Source organism: Procambarus clarkii, chromosome 9 (assembly GCF_040958095.1).
Source record: "Procambarus clarkii isolate CNS0578487 chromosome 9, FALCON_Pclarkii_2.0, whole genome shotgun sequence".
In the NCBI taxonomy this organism is placed as follows: Eukaryota; Metazoa; Arthropoda; class Malacostraca; order Decapoda; family Cambaridae; genus Procambarus; species Procambarus clarkii.
In genome coordinates this window covers 3,187,480-3,205,265 of record NC_091158.1, presented here as the reverse complement: position 1 = coordinate 3,205,265, position 17,786 = coordinate 3,187,480, and the positions used below count along the sequence as shown (strand labels likewise).

Sequence of the window (17,786 nt, the reverse complement as noted above, 5' to 3'; positions counted from 1 at the left end):
CTCATTAAACCTCAAACTTCTGCCATTCTAGAGGAGAGTGAGGGATCAGAAGTGTGTTGTCATCACACTTGGGGGGCGAGGCTGAGCCACGCACACTTGGTGGGCGAGGCTGAGCCACGCACACTTGGTGGGCGAGGCTGAGCCACGCACACTTGGTGGGCGAGGCTGAGCCACGCACACTTGGTGGGCGAGGCTGAGCCACGCACACTTGGTGGGCGAGGCTGAGCCACGCACACTTGGTGGGCGAGGCTGAGCCACGCACACTTGGTGGGCGTGGCTGAGCCACGCACACTTGGCGGGCGAGGCTGAGCCACGCACACTTGGCGGGCGAGGCTGGAGGCTGAGCCACACACTTGGTGGGCGAGGCTGAGCCACGCACACTTGGGGGGCGAGGCTGAGCCACGCACACTTGGGGGGCGAGGCTGAGCCACGCACACTTGGTGGGCGAGGCTGAGCCACGCACACTTGGTGGGCGAGGCTAAGCCACGCACACTTGGGGGGCGAGGCTGAGCCACGCACACTTGGCGGGCGAGGCTGGAGGCTGAGCCACACACTTGGTGGGCGAGGCTGAGCCACGCACACTTGGGGGGCGAGGCTGAGCCACGCACACTTGGGGGGCGAGGCTGAGCCACGCACACTTGGGGGGCGAGGCTGAGCCACGCACACTTGGTGGGCGAGGCTGAGCCACGCACACTTGGGGGGCGAGGCTGAGCCACGCACACTTGGTGGGCGAGGCTGAGCCACGCACACTTGGTGGGCGAGGCTGAGCCACGCACACTTGGGGGGCGAGGCTGAGCCACGCACACTTGTGGTCATTTGCGTGTGAATCAGGGCATGAGGAAACGACCCGACCACCGACCCGTGATTGCTTGGGGCACTTGAAGGCTACAATCACGCTATCAGGCAATCACGACCTTCTTGTTGAGGCTTCTGTAATACACCGTCCCTCTCCCTCTGTCAGTTCTACTACTACTGTCAGTCCGGACTGTCAGTCCTCTCCAACTACTGTCAGTCCTCTTCAACTACTGTCAGTCCTCCCCAACTACTGTCAGTCCTCTCCAACCACTGTCAGTCCTCTCCAACTACTGTCAGTCCTCTCCAACTACTGTCAGTCCTCTCCAACTACTGTCAGTCCTCCCCAACTACTGTCAGTCCTCTCCAACTACTGTCAGTCCTCCCCAACTACTGTCAGTCCTCCCCAACTACTGTCAGTCCTCTCCAACTACTGTCAGTCCTCTCCAACTACTGTCAGTCCTCTCCAACTACTGTCAGTCCTCTCCAACTACTGTCAGTCCTCTCCAACTACTGTCAGTCCTCTCCAACTACTGTCAGTCCTCTCCAACTACTGTCAGTCCTCTCCAACTACTGTCAGTCCTCTCCAACTACTGTCAGTCCTCCCCAACTACTGTCAGTCCTCCCCAACTACTGTCAGTCCTCTCCAACTACTGTCAGTCCTCTCCAACTACTGTCAGTCCTCTCCAACTACTGTCAGTCCTCTCCAACTACTGTCAGTCCTCTCCAACTACTGTCAGTCCTCTCCAACTACTGTCAGTCCTCTCCAATTACTGTCAGTCCTCTCCAACTACTGTCAGTCCTCCCCAACTACTGTCAGTCCTCTCCAACTACTGTCAGTCCTCTCCAACTACTGTCAGTCCTCTCCAACTACTGTCAGTCCTCTCCAACTACTGTCAGTCCTCTCCAACTACTGTCAGTCCTCTCCAACTACTGTCAGTCCTCTTCAACTACTGTCAGTCCTCTTCAACTACTGTCAGTCCTCTTCAACTACTGTCAGTCCTCTTCAACTACTGTCAGTCCTCTCCAACTACTGTCAGTCCTCTCCAACTACTGTCAGTCCTCTTCAACTACTGTCAGTGTTCCCCAACTACTGTCAGTCCTCTTCAACTACTGTCAGTCCTCTCCAACTACTGTCAGTCCTCCCCAACTACTGTCAGTCCTCTCCAACTACTGTCAGTCCTCCCCAACTACTGTCAGTCCTCTCCAACTACTGTCAGTGTTCCCCAACTACTGTCAGTCCTCTTCAACTACTGTCAGTCCTCTCCAACTACTGTCAGTCCTACCCAACTACTGTCAGTCCTCTCCAACTACTGTCAGTCCTCTCCAACTACTGTCAGTCCTCTTCAACTACTGTCAGTCCTCTCCAACTACTGTCAGTCCTCTCCAACTACTGTCAGTCCTCTTCAACTTCTGTCAGTCCTCTTCAACTACTGTCAGTCCTCTTCAACTACTGTCAGTCCTCTTCAACTACTGTCAGTCCTCTCCAACTACTGTCAGTCCTCTCCAACTACTGTCAGTCCTCTTCAACTACTGTCAGTGTTCCCCAACTACTGTCAGTCCTCTTCAACTACTGTCAGTCCTCTCCAACTACTGTCAGTCCTCCCCAACTACTGTCAGTCCTCTCCAACTACTGTCAGTCCTCCCCAACTACTGTCAGTCCTCTCCAACTACTGTCAGTGTTCCCCAACTACTGTCAGTCCTCTTCAACTACTGTCAGTCCTCTCCAACTACTGTCAGTCCTACCCAACTACTGTCAGTCGTCTCCAACTACTGTCAGTCCTCTCCAACTACTGTCAGTCCTCCCCAACTACTGTCAGTCCTCCCCTACTACTGTCAGTCCTCTCCAACTACTGTCAGTCCTCCCCAACTACTGTCAGTCCTCTCCAACTACTGTCAGTCCTCCCCTACTACTGTCTTCACTCTAATCACTCACCATGGCAAGAAACCACTTGAGACTTAACAACCACTGAGGTCACCGAGGAGGTGCAGGCGGGTGTCGTCATTAACAACTGTGTAACTACCTACAAAAGCTTGTCACTTTCTGAGCTAAAGGAACAATGTTGTTAAGTTCCTGAACCAATTATGGGCCGCTGTAACCCTTTCCACCACCACCCACGGGATGGGTATGGGGTGCATAATTAAAGAAAGAAACTGAATTGTCGAACGCGCTGACCAAGAGTTCCAAACATGAACACCAAGTGAGATTACTTGACAATTTTGGAGAGGCGGAGAGCCTAAAGGCTAATACACTGCGGGTGACCACATCAGAGGACCTGTTTCCTCGCCAAGAAACACGGAGAGTTGGATCCTACGACCAAAGTCAACACGAGAGAAGAAGTCAATGTTGACACTCTCCTGAAGGCATCCTGCCTCGTGGAAAGGTGTGTTGGGTACCGGCACACAACCGAAGGCTGCTGGGAGAGACGAGCCTCAAGTATTAATACAACACTGCCCAAGCAGGTACCCTCCAGCATCTCGTCTACTGGAAACCCGTCGAGGCTGCCAAGTTATGTGTAATTTACCGAAAGGATTTCGAGGTATGATAAGTCAAAGACTTTATGTGAATATTGAGAGATAAAGTCCAGGTTATCAGTGAACAGAAGCACATTTCAAACTTCCCTATTCTTCTCGGTATCCGACCTGAGTGCTGCACTGAACAACAGGCCACAAACACTTCACAACAGGCCACAAACACTTCACAACAGGCCACAAACACTTCACAACAGGCCACAAACACTTCATAACAGGCAACAAACACTTCACAACAGGCCACAAACACTTCACAACAGGCCACAAACACTTCACAACAGGCAACAAACACTTCACAACAGGCAACAAACACTTCACAACAGGCCACAAACACTTCACAACAGGCCACAAACACTTCACAACAGGCAACAAACACTTCACAACAGGCAACAAACACTTCACAACAGGCAACAAACATTTCATAACAGGCAACAAACACTTCACAACAGGCAACAAACACTTCATAACAGGCCACAAACACTGAACAACAGGCCACAAACACTTCATAACAGGCAACAAACACTTCATAACAGGCCACAAACACTGAACAACAGGCAACAAACACTTCACAACAGGCCACAAACACTTCATAACAGGCCACAAACACTTCACAACAGGCCACAAACACTTCACAACAGGCAACAAACACTTCACAACAGGCAACAAACACTTCATAACAGGCAACAAACACTGAACAACAGGCAACAAACACTTCACAACAGGCCACAAACACTTCATAACAGGCCACAAACACTTCACAACAGGCAACAAACACTTCACAACAGGCAACAAACACTTCATAACAGGCCACAAACACTTCACAACAGGCCACAAACACTGAACAACAGGCAACAAACACTTCACAACAGGCAACAAACACTTCACAACAGGCCACAAACACTGAACAACAGGCAACAAACACTTCACAACAGGCAACAAACACTTCACAACAGGCCACAAACACTGAACAACAGGCAACAAACACTTCACAACAGGCTACAAACACTTCACAACAGGCAACAAACACTGAACAACAGGCAACAAACACTGAACAACAGGCCACAAACACTTCACAACAGGCCACAAACACTTCACAACAGGCAACAAACACTTCACAACAGGCAACAAACACTTCACAACAGGCAACAAACACTTCATAACAGGCAACAAACACTTCACAACAGGCCACAAGCACTTCACAACAGGCCACAAACACTTCACAACAGGCAACAAACACTTCACAACAGGCAACAAACACTTCACAACAGGCCACAAACACTGAACAACAGGCAACAAACACTTCACAACAGGCCACAAACACTGAACAACAGGCAACAAACACTTCACAACAGGCCACAAACACTTCACAACAGGCAACAAACACTTCACAACAGGCAACAAACACTTCACAACAGGCAACAAACACTTCACAACAGGCAACAAACACTTCACAACAGTCAACAAACACTTCACAACAGGCAACAAACACTTCATAACAGGCCACAAACACTGAACAACAGGCCACAAACACTTCATAACAGGCAACAAACACTTCACAACAGGCCACAAACACTGAACAACAGGCCACAAACACTTCATAACAGGCAACAAACACTTCATAACAGGCCACAAACACTTCACAACAGGCCACAAACACTTCACAACAGGCCACAAACACTTCACAACAGGCCACAAACACTTCACAACAGGCCACAAACACTTCATAACAGGCAACAAACACTTCACAACAGGCCACAAACACTTCACAACAGGCCACAAACACTTCACAACAGGCAACAAACACTTCACAACAGGCAACAAACACTTCACAACAGGCCACAAACACTTCACAACAGGCCACAAACACTTCACAACAGGCAACAAACACTTCACAACAGGCAACAAACACTTCACAACAGGCAACAAACATTTCATAACAGGCAACAAACACTTCACAACAGGCAACAAACACTTCATAACAGGCCACAAACACTGAACAACAGGCCACAAACACTTCATAACAGGGTACAAACACTTCATAACAGGCCACAAACACTGAACAACAGGCAACAAACACTTCACAACAGGCCACAAACACTTCATAACAGGCCACAAACACTTCACAACAGGCCACAAACACTTCACAACAGGCAACAAACACTTCACAACAGGCAACAAACACTTCATAACAGGCAACAAACACTGAACAACAGGCAACAAACACTTCACAACAGGCCACAAACACTTCATAACAGGCCACAAACACTTCACAACAGGCAACAAACACTTCACAACAGGCAACAAACACTTCATAACAGGCCACAAACACTTCACAACAGGCCACAAACACTTCACAACAGGCAACAAACACTTCACAACAGGCAACAAACACTTCACAACAGGCAACAAACACTTCACAACAGGCCACAAACACTGAACAACAGGCAACAAACACTTCACAACAGGCCACAAACACTGAACAACAGGCAACAAACACTTCACAACAGGCTACAAACACTTCACAACAGGCAACAAACACTTCACAACAGGCAACAAACACTTCACAACAGGCCACAAACACTTCACAACAGGCAACAAACATTTCATAACAGGCAACAAACACTTCACAACAGGCAACAAACACTTCATAACAGGCCACAAACACTGAACAACAGGCCACAAACACTTCATAACAGGCAACAAACACTTCATAACAGGCCACAAACACTGAACAACAGGCAACAAACACTTCACAACAGGCCACAAACACTTCATAACAGGCCACAAACACTTCACAACAGGCCACAAACACTTCACAACAGGCAACAAACACTTCACAACAGGCAACAAACACTTCATAACAGGCAACAAACACTGAACAACAGGCAACAAACACTTCACAACAGGCCACAAACACTTCATAACAGGCCACAAACACTTCACAATAGGCAACAAACACTTCACAACAGGCAACAAACACTTCATAACAGGCCACAAACACTTCACAACAGGCCACAAACACTTCACAACAGGCAACAAACACTGAACAACAGGCAACAAACACTTCACAACAGGCAACAAACACTTCACAACAGGCCACAAACACTGAACAACAGGCAACAAACACTTCACAACAGGCCACAAACACTGAACAACAGGCAACAAACACTTCACAACAGGCAACAAACACTGAACAACAGGCAACAAACACTGAACAACAGGCCACAAACACTTCACAACAGGCCACAAACACTTCACAACAGGCAACAAACACTTCACAACAGGCAACAAACACTTCACAACAGGCAACAAACACTTCATAACAGGCAACAAACACTTCACAACAGGCCACAAGCACTTCACAACAGGCCACAAACACTTCACAACAGGCAACAAACACTGAACAACAGGCAACAAACACTTCACAACAGGCCACAAACACTGAACAACAGGCAACAAACACTTCACAACAGGCCACAAACACTGAACAACAGACAACAAACACTTCACAACAGGCCACAAACACTTCACAACAGGCAACAAACACTTCACAACAGGCAACAAACACTTCACAACAGGCAACAAACACTTCACAACAGTCAACAAACACTTCACAACAGGCAACAAACACTTCATAACAGGCCACAAACACTGAACAACAGGCCACAAACACTTCATAACAGGCAACAAACACTTCACAACAGGCCACAAACACTGAACAACAGGCCACAAACACTTCATAACAGGCAACAAACACTTCATAACAGGCCACAAACACTTCACAACAGGCCACAAACACTTCACAACAGGCCACAAACACTTCACAACAGGCCACAAACACTTCACAACACGCCACAAACACTTCACAACAGGCCACAAACACTTCACAACAGGCCACAAACACTTCACAACAGGCCACAAACACTTCACAACAGGCCACAAACACTTTTCCATGTTGAAACACCCATCCTGTTTCTGATATATGTAAACGATCTTCCACAGGGTATAGACTCATTCCTCTCAATGTTTGCTGATGATGCCAAAATTAGGAGAAGAATCAAGACAGATGAAGACAGACAGTGACCACAGGATGACCTGGACAAACTGGAGGAATGGTCTAGAAAATGGCTTTTAAAGTTCAACTCAGGAAAGTGTAAGGTAATGAAATTAGGCGAAGGGAGCAGGAGGCTGAACACAAAGTACAGTCTGGGAGGTGAGATCCTGCAAGAGTCAAATAGAGACAAAGATCTGGGGGTTGATATCACACCGAACCTGTCCCCAGAGGCCCACATCAAAAGAATATCATCAGCGGCATATGTTAGATTGGCCAACATAAGAACTGCCTTTAGAAACTTGTGTAAGGAATCGTTCAGGACCTGCTATACCACTTATGTCAGATCAATCCTGGAGTATGCAGCTCCAGCCTGGAGTCCATACCTAGTTAAACACAACACAAACTTAGAGAAGATTCAGAGGTATGCCACCAGACTAGTCCCAGAACTGAGAGGTATGAGCTACGAGGGAAAGCTACGGGAGCTAAACCTCACGTCCCTGGACGACCGAAGAGTAAGGGGAGACATGATAACCACCTACAAAATTCTCAGAGACATTGATAGGGTTATCTTGATGTTATCTTGAGGTGACTTCGGGGCTTTTTAGTGTCCCCGCGGCCCGGTCCTCGAACAGGCCTCCACCCCCAGGAAGCAGCCCGTGACAGCTGACTAGCACCCAGGTACCTATTTTACTGCTTGGTAACAGGGGCATAGGGTGAAAGAAACTCTGCCCATTGTTTCTCGCCGGCGCCTGGGATCGACCCCAGGATCACAAGTCCAGCGTGCTGTCCGCTCGGCCGACCGGCTCCCCTAAATAAATGGGTGGATAAAGACAAACTATTTAGCGCGGGTGGAACACGAACAACACAGGCGGAAACTTTGTACATAAATGAGCCATAGAGACGTTAGAAAGAATTTGTTCAGTGTCAGAGTAGTTAACAGGTGGAATGCATTAAGTAGTGATGTGGTGGAGGCTGACTCCATACACAGTTTCAAATGTAGATATGATAGAGCCCAATAGGCTCAGGAATCTGTACACCAGTTGATTGACAGTTGAGAGGCGGGACCAAAGAGCCAAAGCTCAACCCCCGCAAGCACAACTAAGTGAGTGCATTTGTGAGTGCACTGAGTGAGTGCATCCACAAACACTTTACATCAGGCCATCTGCGGATAATCCTGTGCAGATAAGAGGGCGACCTTGCCAAGGTCACGCTCAGTGTCTAACATCACCTACAACCCTGACCTTATGGCCCGGGAACCCAGATGCCCCCATATCAACGAACCACTAAGCCTCACATCCACGAATTATCAGTCCCACATCAAGGAATTACCAGTCCCACATCAAGGAATTACCAGTCCCACATCAAGGAATTATCAGTCCCACATCAAGGAATTATCAGTCCCACATCAAGGAATTACCAGTCCCACATGAAGGAATTACCAGTCCCACATCAAGGAATTACCAGTCCCACATCAAGGAATTACCAGTCCCACATCAAGGAATTACCAGTCCCACATCAAGGAATTATCAGTCCCACATCAAGGAATTACCAGTCCCACATCAAGGAATTATCAGTCCCACATCAAGGAATTACCAGTCCCACATCAAGGAATTATCAGTCCCACATCAAGGAATTACCAGTCCCACATCAAGGAATTACCAGTCCCACATCAAGGAATTACCAGTCCCACATCAAGGAACTACCAGTCCCACATCAAGGAATTATCAGTCCCACATCAAGGAATTACCAGTCCCACATCAAGGAATTATCAGTCCCACATCAAGGAATTACCAGTCCCACATCAAGGAATTATCAGTCCCACATCAAGGAATTATCAGTCCCACATCAAGGAATTAGCAGTCCCACATCAAGGAATTACCAGTCCCACATCAAGGAATTATCAGTCCCACATCAAGGAATTATCAGTCCCACATCAAGGAATTATCAGTCCCACATCAAGGAATTACCAGTCCCACATCAAGGAATTACCAGTCCCACATCAAGGAATTACCAGTCCCACATCAAGGAATTATCAGTCCCACATCAAGGAATTAGCAGTCCCACATCAAGGAATTACCAGTCCCACATCAAGGAATTATCAGTCCCACATCAAGGAATTACCAGTCCCACATCAAGGAATTACCAGTCCCACATCAAGGAATTACCAGTCCCACATCAAGGAATTACCAGTCCCACATCAAGGAATTATCAGTCCCACATCAAGGAATTACCAGTCCCACATCAAGGAATTACCAGTCCCACATCAAGGAATTAGCAGTCCCACATCAAGGAATTACCAGTCCCACATCAAGGAATTACCAGTCCCACATCAAGGAATTATCAGTCCCACATCAAGGAATTATCAGTCCCACATCAAGGAATTACCAGTCCCACATCAAGGAATTATCAGTCCCACATCAAGGAATTACCAGTCCCACATCAAGGAATTATCAGTCCCACATCAAGGAATTATCAGTCCCACATCAAGGAATTAGCAGTCCCACATCAAGGAATTACCAGTCCCACATCAAGGAATTATCAGTCCCACATCAAGGAATTATCAGTCCCACATCAAGGAATTATCAGTCCCACATCAAGGAATTACCAGTCCCACATCAAGGAATTACCAGTCCCACATCAAGGAATTACCAGTCCCACATCAAGGAATTATCAGTCCCACATCAAGGAATTAGCAGTCCCACATCAAGGAATTACCAGTCCCACATCAAGGAATTATCAGTCCCACATCAAGGAATTACCAGTCCCACATCAAGGAATTACCAGTCCCACATCAAGGAATTACCAGTCCCACATCAAGGAATTACCAGTCCCACATCAAGGAATTATCAGTCCCACATCAAGGAATTACCAGTCCCACATCAAGGAATTACCAGTCCCACATCAAGGAATTAGCAGTCCCACATCAAGGAATTACCAGTCCCACATCAAGGAATTACCAGTCCCACATCAAGGAATTATCAGTCCCACATCAAGGAATTATCAGTCCCACATCAAGGAATTACCAGTCCCACATTAAGGAATTATCGATCGCACACCAATGAACCAACAAACTCAAATCAACTATCCACCAACCCCACATTTATTTATTTATTTATTTATTTATTTATTTATTTATATAGTAGGCATCCTTCAGTCTCAGGAGACTATGGAGTTGCACCCTGGTTGTCAATCCTGGTGCAGCGTCTGGTGTGACTGATGAGGCCAATCCCAGAGTGGCAGTCCATCCCACACTGAGCACAAATGAAGTCCGATTCTGGTCTGTCTTCCTGACTACCGACTTTCATTCTCTGTCTCTTTACCTCCGATTTCTTGGCAAGTGACTTCTCGAACTTGGGGACTCTGGACAGACTGCCCCCAGGCTGAACGGTCTGTGGCCAGTGTTTCCCACGTAGCAAGATTGATGTCCATGGCTTTCAGGTCCCTCTTGCATACGTCTTTGTACCGTAGCTGGGGCTTGCCTGTTGGACGCTTTCCCTGCATCAGCTTTCCGTATAGGAGATCCTTGGGGGTCCTGCCGTCGACCATTCACACCACGTGGCTGATCCAGCGCATTCGTTTCCGCTTCAGCATTGTGTACATGCTGGTGATTCTAGCTCTCCCCAAGACGTTGTTGTTTGTCACCTTGTCCTGCCAGGTGATGCAAATAAAGGGACCTGGTCTGTGGGACTCACTCCCTGACGAATTGAAAAGCTGTCCAACTTTTTCCTTATTCAAAAACAAAACCAAAAAGTACCTAACTTCATCTTTATAGTTTCCTACTTAGTGCTCTAAACTCTGTATCTAGTGCTACCCAATCCCCCAATATATGTACCTAAGCCATACAACTTAGGTACATATATTGTATCTAGGAATCACCAATCGCACATCAATAAACCAACAAACCCAAATCAACTATCCACCAGCCCCACTTAAATTAACCAACCCCATATTAACTAACCAAACCCACTTCAACTAACCAACCCCACATCAACTAACCAACCTCACATTTATTTATTTCTTTGTTTATTTATTTATATAGTAGGCCATATGTAAGATAAGGATAGATTAGTGCATAGTATATCGAGAGGACAGCAGAGTTAGGTACATAATATCTGAGTTTAGAGAATATACCAATTGTTTTAGAGACTTTCTTGGTTGTGTGTTGTATGTGGGTGCTGAAGTTGAGGCTCTTGTCTTGGTTGTGTGTTGTATGTGGGTGCTGAAGTTGAGTCTCTTGTCTAAGCATAGACCAAGGAACTTTCTGTCATTCTGATTGCTGATCGTCACCTTATTGTCACGTGAAGGTGAATAATAGGTAATATTATAATGAGGTGAATTATTAGGTAAACATTTATGGATCAGCAGACTAGGGGAGACAATAATCTGAAGATAAGGCAGGAAATTCTGTAGGACGTTGGTGACTGTGACTCTGGGGGTAAAGTTGACGGAGATGCTGACTTCCCAACATGCTCTTGCTGAAGGTCCTCAACACGTTATCATATATACACGCCGCCTCATTATGATGGGTTATATTTATGTGTGAAGGTATCCATACAAAGGAGATGATGAAGTTGAATTAGATCTAGGTATCCCCATCTCTGCTGTCAAAACTGTATTGGTCCAAACACTCAGATCTGATAGGAAAGAACTTACTGACTCCCAACGACCTGAAAGTACTAGTATAAAAAGCTATGATCTGTTCAGATCTGAAACCTATATTTATGGGCAGCACAAAACGTCTACTAGACTGTGCGACACAGTGGTTGCAAAGATCAGGTTGGGTTACCGTTACCTGTGGCAGGTGGTTACCGTTACCTGTGGCAGGTGGCTACAGGTGACGGGTCTCCCAATCCTGAGCACTCCAGTTGCAAACTCTGTGAGCAGGAACTACGGCACGATCTCCCGCACTACATCACTGAATGCCCAGTTATTAGACCTTTCAGACCAGTTGGCATGAGGTACCTGGAGCTTTGCAATTACTTTATTCATTCTTGTATTCTTGAAGATATCCTCACAGTGAACCCAAAATTTGCCAGTGCAGGCTATTAAACACATGGCTCTGTATGACTAACCATCCTGCGAGATGGGGACTTGTAGTACTCTGCTACCTTATTCAATCTTGTGTTGATGATATCCTCAAAATGCTTCCGGAGTCTGCCAGTGCAGACTTGTTATCACATGCCTCTGTATGACTAACCATCCTGTGTGATGGGGATTTTTTTAGCATCACCTAGTTAGCTTTTTTGACACACTGTACTCCACTTCATATAGTCTAAGGTAGCTGCACTAATGCACATGTACCTCATGTATTAATAAAAAAAAAAATATAGACGCCGCCGCTCCACAACTGCCACTGAAACTACGCAGCAGGAGCAGTTATGTGGCAGCATCCCTCTGAGCACAGATGATATAGTATTAATGCACACACTTCAAGGTCCTTAAGCACATATCAGCTGTGTGTCATGTCCTGTAGGACTACCACCATTATAATAGTCATCTGACATTACACATGACTCGGCAAAACTTGTAACTAAGAAAAAGACTGTAAATATTTACAAGCCACAGATTAAAAACACAAAATGGGGGCGTGACGGATGAGTGGACAGCGCTCAGGATTCATAGTCCTAGGGTCCGGGGATCAATCCCCGGCGGAGGTGGAAACAAATGGACAGAGATACTTTCCCCCGTCCACCTAGAAGTAAACAGGTACCTGGGAGTTAGACAGCTGCTATGGTCTGCTTCCTGTGTATGTGTGTGTGCGTGTATTCACCTATTTGTGCTTGCAGGGTTGAGCTTTGGCTCTTTGGTCCCGCCTCTCAACTGCCAATCAACTGGTGTACAGATTCCTGAGCCAACTGGGCTCTATCATATCTACACTTGAAGCTGTGTATGGAGTCAGCCTCCACCACATCACTGCCTAATGCATTCCACCTGTTAACTACTCTGACACTGAAAAAGTTCCTTCTAACGTCCCTGTGACTCATGTGGGTACTCAGTTTCCACCTGTGTCCCCTTGTTCGCGTACCGCCAGTGTTAAATAGTTTATCCTTGTTTACCCGGTCGATTCCTCTGAGGATTTTGTAGGTTGTGATCATATCTCCCCTTACTCTTTTGTCTTCCAGTGTCGTAAGGTTCATTTCCCGCAGCCTTTCCTCGTAACTCATGCCTCTTAGTTCTGGGACTAGTCTAGTGGCATACCTTTGGACTTTTTCCAGCTTCGTCTTGTGCTTGACAAGGTACGGGCTCCATGCTGGGGCCGCATACTCCAGGATTGGTCTTACATATGTGGTGTACAAGATTCTGAATGATTCTTTGCACAGATTCCTGAACGCTGTTCTAATGTTAGCCAGCCTGGCATATGCCGCAGACGTTATTCTTTTTATGTGGGCTTCAGGAGACAGGTTTGGTGTGATATCAACTCCTAGATCTTTCTCTCTGTCCATTTCATTAAGTACTTCATCTCCTATTCTGTATCCTGTGTCTGGCCTCCGGTTTCCACTGCCTAGTTTCATTACTTTGCATTTACTCGGGTTGAACTTCAACAGCCATTTGTTGGACCAGTCACTCAGGCTGTCTCGGTCATCTTCCAGCCTCCTACTATCATCCTCTGTTTTAATCCTCCTCATAATTTTTGCATCATCAGCAAACATTAAGAGAAACGAGTCTATACCCTCTGGGAGATCATATACATATATCAGAAACGGTAAAGGAAAATATATGTGTATGTGTGTGTGTGTGTGTGTGTGTGTGTGTGTGTGTGTGTGTGTGTGTGTGTGTGTGTGTGTGTGTGTGTGTGTGTGTGTGTGTATGTGTGTGCGACTGTGTACTCACCTAGTTGTACTCACCTAGTTGTGTCTGCAGGATCGAGCATTGACTCTTGGATCCCGCCTTTCGAGCATCGGTTGTTTACAGCAATGAGTCCTGTCCTATTTCCCTATCATACCTGGTTTTAAAATTATGAATAGTATTTGCTTCCACAACCTGTTCCTGAAGTGCATTCCATTTCCCCACTACTCTCACGCTAAAAGAAAACTTCCTAACATCTCTGTGACTCATCTGAGTTTCAAGCTTCCATCCATGTCCTCTCGTTCTGTTACTATTCCGTGTGAACATTTCGTCTATGTCCACTCTGTCAATTCCTCTGAGTATCTTATACGTTCCTATCATGTCCCCCCTCTCCCTTCTTCTTTCTAGTGTCGTAAGGCACAGTTCCCTCAGGCGCTCTTCATACCCCATCCCTCGTAGCTCTGGGACGAGTCTCGTTGCAAACCTCTGAACCTTTTCCAGTTTCATTATATGCTTCTTCAGATGGGGACTCCATGATGAGGCGGCATACTCTAAGACTGGCCTTACGTAGGCAGTGTAAAGCGCCCTAAATGCCTCCTTACTTAGGTTTCTGAATGATGTTCTAACTTTTGCCAGTGTAGAGTACGCTGCTGTCGTTATCCTATTAATATGTGCCTCAGGAGATAGATTAGGTGTTACGTCCACCCCCCAGGTCTCTTTCACGCGTCGTTACAGGTAGGCTGTTCCCCTTCATTGTGTACTGTCCCTTTGGTCTCCTATCTCCTAGTCCCATTTCCATAACTTTACATTTGCTCGTGTTGAATTCTAGTAGCCATTTCTCTGACCATCTCTGCAATCTGTTCAGGTCCTCTTGGAGGATCCTGCAATCCTCATCTGTCACAACTCTTCTCATCAACTTTGCATCATCCGCAAACATCGACATGTAGGACTCTACGCCTGTAAACATGTCGTTAACATATACAAGAAATAGAATTGGTCCCAGCACCGATCCTTGTGGTACTCCACTTGTTACTGTTCGCCAGTCCGACTTCTCGCCCCTTACCGTAAGTCTTTGGCTCCTTCCTGTTAGGTAGTTCCTTATCCATTCTAGGACCTTTCCCCCCACCCCCGCCTGCCTCTCGAGCTTGAACAGCAGTCTCATGTGCGGTACTGTATCAAAGGCTTTTTGGCAGTCCAGAAATATGCAGTCTGCCCAACCATCTCTGTCCTGTCTTATCCTCGTTATTTTATCATAGAATTCCAGAAGGTTTGTTAGGCACGATTTCCCTGTCCAGAACCCATGTTGATGTTTGTTCACAAACCTAATGTTCTCCAGGTGTGCAACCAGTCGCAGCCTAATTATTCTTTCCAGTATTTTACAGGGGATGCTTGTCAGTGATACAGGTCTGTAGTTAAGTGCCTCCTCCCTATCTCCTTTCTTGAAGATCGGCACGACATTTGCCTTCTTCCAGCAACTGGGCAATTCTCCTGACATAAGTGACTCATTAAAGATCATTGCCAGAGGCACGCTGAGGGCCTGTGCTGCTTCTTTTAGTATCCACGGTGATACTTTGTCTGGTCCAACTGCTTTAGTTGCATCTAGAGTTGTCAACTGTTTCATTACCTCCTCTGCTGTCACCTCTATATCTGATAGTCTTTCATCTAGGGTAACCCCTTCCAACAATGGGAGCTGCTCAGGCTCGGTAGTGAACACTCCATGGAAACTGGCATTCAGTGCCTCGCAGATTTCCTTGTCACTTTCAGTATATGCCCCCTCTGTCTTCCTTAGTCTTGTCACTTGGTCGTTCACCGACATTTTTCTTCTTATATGACTGTGTAGTAACTTAGGTTGTTTTTTCGCTTTGATTGCAATATCGTTCTCATAGTCCCTTTCCGATGTTCGTCTTATGTTAATGTAATCGTTCCTAGCTCTGTTGTATCTGCTTCTGTTGTCCTCTGTTCTTTGTCTTCTGTACTTCCTCCACTCCCGTCTGCTGGCCATTTTTGCTTCCTGACACTGTCTATTAAACCATGGGTTATTATATTCCTTCTTATTTTTTCCCTTTACCGTTGGTATAAATCTCTCTTCGGCCTCCTGGCATTTCTGTATGACTAGGTCCATCATATCTTGGACTGTTTTTCCTCTAATTTCTTCCTCCCACTGCACTTCACCCAGATAGTCCCTTATCCTCATATAGTCCCCTTTCCTGTAGTCAGCTCTCCTTTCCCTTTCACACAGGAGAGCCAGCTCTCCTGTGTGTGTGTGTGTGTGTGTGTGTGTGTATATGAAACAAAATTCAGTTGATTAATTGACAGTTGAGAGGGGGGCCCAAAGAGCCAGAGCTCAACCCCCGCAAGCACAACTAGGCGGGTACAACTAGGTGAATATATAACAACACAGAAGATGTAATGTTCGCAACTGAAATGTTGTAATCTGCAGGTTAATGCAAGAATTCAACCAACTATGAACCAATTATTTTGGTGGAACAATCCAAGAAGAGAAGTGCACGTCCATGGCATCAGGCTTGGACGACCATGTGCACTGTATATAGCCTTACAGGCTCCAGGAGAAGACAGCAAATGTCAGCATTGTGAACAAATGCCAAACAGCCCACCAGGACATTACCCAACACACTGTCGGGTTACAAACTACATAACATTTCCTCTGAAATTAACAACGCGAAAGTTGTTAAACACATTGGGCCTTACTGAAGCCAACACACGAGCCGTAACAACTCATCCACCGCCTGAGTAAGACGGATAAACAGCCCGTTCTCGCGACTGTTGCCAACGTCAATACACTGTCGTACTAAAGTGACTTATCCTAATCAACCTGAGGACCCACAAACACAAACTAGGACATTATCTCAACTTCGCGAGCCGCTACCATTTTCTAGTACGACATATATATGTACCTTGGTCTTAGGTAAAGTATACGTCAAGTATACCTTTAGTATACGCCCTAACCCTGTGAGTGGGCCAGCCAGAGTATTAGGACCCTAACAACACGGTTCCTGGCTGAAACGCTTTGCGTATTACCTGGAACATACCTGGAGAGGGTTTTGGAAGTTCTTCTACTCCCAGAGCCCGGCCTGGGGCCAGGCTCAACTTGCGATACTTGGTCCAACAGGCTGTTGCTTGGAGTGGCCCGCTGGCCCACATATACTTCACATCCCGGTTGGTCCGGTACTTCTTGCAAGAATCTGTCCAGTTGACTCTTGAATACATCCACCATTGTTTCCGACAATATTTATAATGCATCCTGGGTGTTGAACACCCGTGGACCCCTGATGGATCAGCGCACCCATCATCACCATCAACACATCAGCACCATCAACACCATCAACACATCAGCACCATCAACACATCAGCACCATCAACACATCAGCACCATCAACACCATCAACACATCAGCACCATCAACACATCAGCACCATCAACACATCAGCACCATCAACACATCAGCACCATCAACACATCAGCACCATCAACACATCAGCACCATCAACACATCAGCACCATCAACACATCAGCACCATCAACACATCAGCACCATCAACACCATCAACACATCAGCACCATCAACACATCAGCACCATCAACACATCAGCACCATCAACAC

The 17,786-nt window shown here is 46.5% G+C and overlaps 1 protein-coding gene across 1 annotated transcript; it reads right to left on the bottom strand.

Annotated features, from left to right (window-relative positions):
• Positions 1-45: 45 nt before the first annotated feature.
• Positions 46-816, bottom strand: LOC123766073 (uncharacterized). Its single transcript, XM_045754917.1, has one exon. The coding sequence runs from the start codon at positions 814-816 to the stop codon at positions 46-48; it is 771 nt and encodes a 256-aa protein (XP_045610873.1).
• Between the last annotated feature and the right edge of the window lie 16,970 nt (positions 817-17,786).